At 67.8% G+C, this 6,828-nt stretch overlaps 1 protein-coding gene across 1 annotated transcript; it reads left to right on the top strand.

Moving 5' to 3' along the window:
* The first annotated feature begins 201 nt into the window (after window positions 1-201).
* Window positions 202-3,202, top strand: BARX1 (BARX homeobox 1). The gene is made up of 4 exons (XM_036113702.2): window positions 202-427; window positions 2,073-2,364; window positions 2,447-2,531; window positions 3,002-3,202. The coding sequence occupies exons 1-4, from the start codon at window positions 202-204 to the stop codon at window positions 3,164-3,166; spliced, it is 768 nt and encodes a 255-aa protein (XP_035969595.1). The 3' UTR covers window positions 3,167-3,202.
* Window positions 3,203-6,828: the final 3,626 nt, after the last annotated feature.

Raw genomic sequence — 6,828 nt, 5'->3', positions numbered from 1 at the left:
CGCGGGGCGGGGGCGCAGTCCCGGGTCCGACCGGCCGAGCCCCGCGCGCCCCGCCCGCGCCCTGCGCCTCCGCCCGGCCGGCCGGCGGGGGGAGGGGGCATGAGCCGGTGCCCGCGCACCGCCCCGAGCTGCGGGCCGGCCTAGAGCCCCGCGCGGGCCCCGCGCCCGAGCCGCCGCCGCCACCGAGCCGCGGGCGCCGCGATGCAGCGGCCTGGGGACCCCGGCGCCGCGCGCTTCGGGCCGCCCGAGGGCTGCGCCGACCACCCGCCGCATCGCTACCGCAGCTTCATGATCGAAGAGATCCTCACCGAGCCGCCGGGGCCCAAGGGCGCCGCGCCCGCCGCCGCCGCTGCCGCCGCGGCGGGCGAGCTGCTCAAGTTCGGCGTGCAGGCGCTGCTGGCCGCGCGGCCCTTCCACAGCCACCTGGGTACGTGCGGGGCCGGGCGTTGTGGGCGGCGAGCCGCGCTGCCCGAGGACAGCTCTGGGGGCACAGGCCCCGGCGCTCCCGGGGCGCGCTCCAGCCGAGCAAGCGAGGGGCAGGCGCCGGGCCGCGCAGAAGGCAGGCCTGGTGCCCGCGGGCCGGGCCGGCTGGGAGGGCGTCCGCTCTCTCCTTCGCCGCCCGCCTGCGGCCTCCGGTCGGGGCCCCGAGCCGCATCCCCAGCGCGGGCGCAGGACCACACCGCGACTGTCAGACTGCGGGTCCGAGCGACCTCAGGCCTCGGGCTCCTGGGCCTACGCCGCAGAGGGCTGGTCGGGAGTGGCCGCGGTTGCCCACGGCGGGGAAGCCGGACCTTGGGGGCAGAAGCCCGTGTGTCCAAGGACTGTGCTGGGGGCTAACGCTGTTCCGGGGACTCAGGTGGGGGAACAACGGCCTCTGCCGCAGCACCGATGCCCGTGGGCCTCGCCTGGGGACAAGAGGCCTGGCTGTGAGCCGCTGCCCGACTGGCCCTTTCCCTCCAGGTCGGCTGGGCCTCCTGGGATCTTGAGCTGCCTGTTCTGGCTTTTTCGGCCGCCATCGGTTCTCTTCCTTCCTTGGCTGATCCTGCCTTTTCCTGCTGTTCTCTTCTCGGTACCCCTTCTTCTTCTGGCCTTTCCCGGTCTCTCTCCACCCATCGGTGGACTTTTCGATGGGGTCTGTCTGCCCTCCCTGTCCCACCTTCCCCCAAGGATCGCTCGTACCCTCCTCACATTTGCCCGCACCTTGCCTGGCCCTGGCGGACTCCAGCGGGCGGGCATCTGCAGCCCCAGTGAGAGGCCTGCCGGGGGAGGGAGGCCGCCTACATCCCAGCAGGAGCCCCGCCCTGCAAATGGCCTTGCTCTGCACCCACGACCCTCAGGCCCAGGCCCCGCCAGCGCGGAGGGCCGCAGGGCCAGTTTGTTCGTTTTCATACAGCTCTGATGCAGCCTCTCTGCGGCTCTTTGCACTGTTGTTAACAATTCGTTTGAAGCGGGGGGGAAAAAAATCATCATCATAGGACTCATGAAAAATGGAAACGTCTTCGCGGGAAGAGTCTAAACAGAGAAAACAGGAAGGACAATTTCCCGATGCGGGGGGATGCTTGGAGTCTCTGGGGAGCGCCCAACCTCACCCCCGCAAGCAACCCCCGCCTGCCTGCCGCGTGGCTGTGGCGCGGGCACAGAGGAGCAGACGCGCTCACGCGGTTAACATTCTGGTTTCGGGACACAGCGATGCCAACTTGGTTGGGGCAAACGCTCACCTTCCTGACTCACTGCCATTTCTTCTTGCTTTCCCTTTTCTGTGAAAGACACACTGTGCTTCTCGGAGCCCCGACTTTATTCATTGAGAATCCCGGAGGCTGCTGGGGCCTGGGGGACACCAGGCAGAGGCCCGGGTGGGGGAGGTCCCCCTCCCAGACTGCAGTGACCCTGGCTTTGAAAAGGGTCACCCTAGGCAGGCGGCCCAAATCTTGACCTTTGTGGCCAGACAGGAAAGTTTTGTGCTGGGTGGCACTGGCCAGGTGCGGCGAGCACTCCCAAGGCGCACAGTGCGGGGGCTCCAGGAGGAGGAGCACGGCCCAAGCTCACCGGCTCCCCACTCTCTCTCCTTGCAGCGGTGTTGAAAGCCGAGCAGGCTGCGGTGTTTAAGTTCCCTCTGGCGCCGCTGGGCTGCTCCGGGCTAGGCTCGGCGTTACTGGCAGCAGGGCCTGGACTGCCCGGCACCCCTGGCACACCGCACCTGCCTCTCGAGCTGCAGCTCCGTGGGAAGTTGGAGACGCCGGGCACCGGGGATCCGGGCGCCAAGGCCAAGAAGGGGCGTCGCAGCCGCACGGTGTTCACGGAGCTGCAGCTGATGGGCCTAGAGAAACGCTTTGAGAAGCAGAAGTACCTCTCCACGCCGGACAGGTAGCCACGGGGCCAGGCTGAGCCCAGTGGGTGGTGGGAGGGGTCTGTTAGCCCTGCTGAAGGTGCACCGTGCTCTTTCCAGAATAGATCTCGCTGAATCCCTGGGCCTGAGCCAGTTGCAGGTGAAGACGTGGTACCAGAATCGGAGGATGAAGTGGAAGAAAATAGTGAGTGTGTTCGTGACTTTTTGCACCCCGGTCACCACCAGGCCCTTGTGCCCTCCAGGAGCTCCCCACCACCACCACCACCACCACCACCACCACCACCACCAGGCCCCTGTGCCCTCCAGGAGCTCCCACCCCCACCCCCACCGCGGAGACTTCTACCCAATCCTTCCAGTTCCCTCCGTGCCTGGTGCCCGCAGGGACCCTCTCTGCTCGCTCCCTGCCTCTGGGTGCCCCAGCACAGCCCACATTCCTTCGTGCTCCGCTGCACCCTCAGGCCTTCCGGCAGCTTTGAACCCCTAGGCCCGACCCTTCGGTTGCTTTCCCCAGCAGCGCTCAGAGGGCCGCCATTTCCCCGGGCTAGGCGCGGCCTCAGATGGCCTCGTTGTGCCGGGCAGGCCGTGCCTGGGCACAGGGCGCGGGGTCCCGCTTCCCGGTCCCCGCTCACCGCCGTGCGGCCATCCTACGCGTAGGTGCTGCAGGGCGGCGGCCTGGAGTCTCCCACCAAGCCCAAGGGGCGGCCCAAGAAGAACTCCATTCCCACGAGCGAACAGCTCACGGAGCAGGAGCGCGCCAAGGAGGCGGAGAAGCCGGCGGAGGCGCCGGGCGAGACCATCGACAGGAGCCGCGAGGACTGAGCGCCCAACGCGTCGCCCGAGGCCCCCTCCGCCCGCCCGAAGCCGCGAGCCGGCCCTTCCGCGGCCACGCCGTTTGCTTTCCAAACGTTTTCTTATTACCTTGAATGCGGACAGTTGGGGGCCAAGCGAGAAAGGACACAGACCCTGCAGCCAAGCCCGGCCCCAGTGCGCTCCCAGCCCTGGCCTGGGGACTCGCGTCCGGCGCGGCGGACGGACGCCTGGGCCCGGAGCTCCGCGGCATTCACGCCCCGCTCGTCTCCCGCACCGCCCCCCCCCCGCCGGCCCTCCGCGTCCTGGCGCCGCCGCCACACACTCGCTTCCGCCCCGTCGGGGACCCCGCCGCCCGGCTCAGGTCACTATGGCCCGACAGGGCGCCCGGACGGCCCGGCGGCTCTACCCTGAGGCCCGGTCCCCCACGGCGCTGGGGCTCCTACCCCTCTCTTGCGAAGACAGTGATTTTTTTCCAATAAAATATTTTATGACACAGCGGGTCTTGATGAAGGGGTTTCTGAGTCTGCGGGGCTGGAGGAGGGGGTCGCGGCGACGTAAGAGGGACACTCGCACTGGCTTCTGAAACATCCTCTCCCTGGGCTTCGCGGGAGTGAACTGTGACCCGCCGCACGGGCTCGGACCGGCAGGGCGGGCGGCCCCGCTGCTCAGGATCCCAGCCATCGCTCCCGCTCGGTGTGGGGGCCAGGGCGAGCCTCGTCCCCGTTCCTCCCAGGCCGGGGCTCCCGCAGTAGCAGCCGGGCTACACGGGGGTCTCGCAGAGGAGTAGGAGCCCCAGGCCGCCGTGGAGCTGGCTCCGGAAGTGTCCCGGGGCTGAGAGCCACCTCCGGTTGTCGGCTCGGTCTCCAGGGACTTGAAGAACCGCCGGTGAGGTCCTCCAGATGGTCCCGGTCCGCTCTCGGTCCGCTCTTCGTGAGGCCGCCGGGGAGCCCGGGATCCGAGGTCCCCACAGAGGCGTGCCACCCGGCCGCCACGGGGCCTGCCGCCAGGTCTTAACGTTTGGTGCAGTACACGCTCAGCGGCAGCGCCCAGCCCCGAGGTCGGACTCCGGCAGCGAGGGCACCTGACCTAGGCAGGGGACGGAGAGCCTCCCCAGTTCTCGCAGGGCGCCCTTTCCAGGCGTGCAGCTTGGTGGCTTGTGCCCGCGGTGCCCTCTCCTCACGGGAAGGCTTCGGCTGACTTCTGACCCTCTGGGTTGCACTGGGCAGGCCTGTGGGTTCCAGTCCTTGCACTTCCTACGAGGACAAAGAGCAGGGCATGGGGATGGAGAGATGGCCACTTTGCTGGTTAAAGCTCAGGGAGAGGCCCCATATTGGTCCTGCCGAATTCCAAGCGGGACCAAGTCCTCCAGGCACAAATGCGGGGGACAGAGGATTCAGGTTTTGCATCTCCGAATGTGGAAACGACAGTTATGGCCTCCACCTGTGGTGGCGACGGCTTCCTTCAAATCGCAGCTTGAGCGTTCCTTGGGGAAATCAGCGCTTGGCTTTCCAGTCCCGGAGCACCTCGGGCCTATGGTCAAGGCTGGGGGGAGTGAGAGAGTGGGCTCTTTCTGCGGGCTGCAGACAATTCCCCGCGCGCCCCAGCCCTGCCAGGTCTCAGGGAAACGAGCTCAAAGGCTGTTAGCTCCACCTTGCAAACAGTTTCCAGCCCACTCGCTGGCCAGCGGCCCGAGGAGAAACCCTGCGCGGCCCAGGGCGCCGGAGGGATCGGATGTGCAGTGTAGGCTGCGCCGCTGATCCCTTCCGGCCCTGAGGGTTACCCCCAGGTGGCTACACGTGGCAGTGGGCGGTGACCTTCCTGCCCCAAGCCCAGAGCAGCCCAGCGAGGGGCGCGGCTGTGTGTCCGTCTCTCCACTTCAGAGGGAAGGAAAGAGAAGGTCCCACAAGTTTTGTCCCGACTGGGCCCTGGGTGCAGATTTCAGCTACAGCCTCTGTCAGCCGCGGGGAGCTGTAGAAGGAAGGAGGATCCAAGAGAAGAGAAGGAGGGGTTCTGACCCACTCCTCCAAGTCGGTTCTGGGGCCCCAGGTTGGACTCACTCTGAGGAACGCGACCTTAGGCAGACGGTCCTGCGGTTCTGCGGCGTTTCCCCAAGGCAGCCCCCTCCTCATTGGACTGCACGGAAGGGCCTCGAGGGACGAGGGCTTGGGGGGAGGGGGCCGTCCGGCGAATTGGGAGCCAGAGCACAGGGGCCCCAATATTCCAGCGACGGCAGACCCTCCAGACGCAGATGGGGAGGCTGAGCAGGCCCTGCTGTCGAGAGGTCACTGGACCCCCAGTGCGGGCGGCGGTGGGAGGGGTTCCCGGCCCTGCCTGCGCGCTGTGCCCCTCGGTGGGCAGGGGAAGGGGCGGCCGGCCGGGCAGCTCGGGGCTCCTTGCTCGGGAAGCCCGGGAGGGAGCTCAGCCCTTCCCGGAGAAGCCACGACGTGCCCACGGCGCCCCAGACTTGGCTCGCAGCCCGCAGCCCGCAGAGCCGCGACTCCGGGAGAAGGGCCTCATCCTCCCCACGGAGGTGACGCGGTGCGTCCGCGGGAAGCCACCCCGCGCAGAGGCCCCTCCCGGCCCAGCAGCACGCGCGCCCCTCACCGCAAGCCCGGCGGCGCGGAGGGACGGTCTCCTCGCCCCCTGCCCGCTCCCTGGCCGCATGAATGTCTTCTCCGCCCCAAGGTCCTGGGAAACACAACCCCGGGACTGCGGGGGCGAACGAGGTCGCGGCTGCGCCCCGGGAGCGCAGGGCCGGTGGCCGGCGGCCGGGGGAGGGAGCGGGCTCGGGCGTCTCGCGAGAGCCGCGGCGCTGGGGTGGGGGCTGGGGGAGCGCCCGCGGCGGCAGGGACCCTCCCGGCTGGAAGGTCCGGGGGCCGCCCGAGGGCTGAGCAGCGCCGCGTTAGCCGGGTAGCCGCGTCGGGCCACAGCCGTCAAATCTGCGCTTTCCGTGCTTCCGGGGCGGAGGGAAGGGGCGTTGGCGGGGCTGGGCAGTAGGGGAGACTTCGGGGGAGGGTTGGCTGCAGGGCCAAACCGGGGAGGGGGACTGTGACCCCGATCCTGAGCAAGTCGTTCTCGTCGGTGGAAGCGGGACCCCAGCTCCGGAGGCACACCGGAGCGTTTGGGGAGAGGGTGGTCCGATCGAGGGGGGCCTGAGGCCCGCAACCCCTCCCCACGTTCCTCCCAGAGCCGACACCGCCAGGACATGACAGGTGCAGCCGGGAGCGGGGGCTCCCCACGCCACACCACTTTGTTAAATATAAAGTTTACTCTGGCTTAACTCTTTCCCTGTTCGGAGTTCTCCTGGAGGCCACTGGTGGGAACCCATAAGTTGGAAGAGAAAAAACTCTCAAACACCGCCTCCCCACTTTAGGGAGTGGGGGAGCCTTACTCCCTCAGTGAGTGGGGCAGAAAGGTGGCCAAAGAGACAGGGCCGTGCATGCAGTCAGCCTGGCTCTGCTGGCCAGGTCCCTGGGCCCTGGACACAGGGTGCAGTGAAAGGCAGGTCCTCCTCCTGTCTGCAGTAAGGCCCAGTGAGGCGCCTCTCCCTTCTATGACTTAAAAAGTCCCCTTCCTAGTTCTTATACCCTATTACTGAATCTCATCAAGTTTAAGACAACATCTTCCCTTTTCTGAAATCTGAGTTCATACGACAGTTTGGGGGGAGGTGT

This window comes from Halichoerus grypus, chromosome 14 (genome assembly GCF_964656455.1).
Source record: "Halichoerus grypus chromosome 14, mHalGry1.hap1.1, whole genome shotgun sequence".
Taxonomy (NCBI): Eukaryota; Metazoa; Chordata; class Mammalia; order Carnivora; family Phocidae; genus Halichoerus; species Halichoerus grypus.
This window is presented reverse-complemented; position numbering and strand designations above follow the sequence as displayed.

Excerpts from the sequence above, each read along its gene's own strand:
- BARX1 (XM_036113702.2), top strand. The coding sequence starts at position 202 with ATGCAGCGGCCTGGGGACCCCGGCGCCGCGCGCTTCGGGCCGCCCGAG. Across the intron at positions 2,365-2,446 it reads TACCTCTCCACGCCGGACAG|AATAGATCTCGCTGAATCCC; the intron begins GTAGCCACGGGG and ends TGCTCTTTCCAG. Across the intron at positions 2,532-3,001 it reads GGATGAAGTGGAAGAAAATA|GTGCTGCAGGGCGGCGGCCT; the intron begins GTGAGTGTGTTC and ends TCCTACGCGTAG.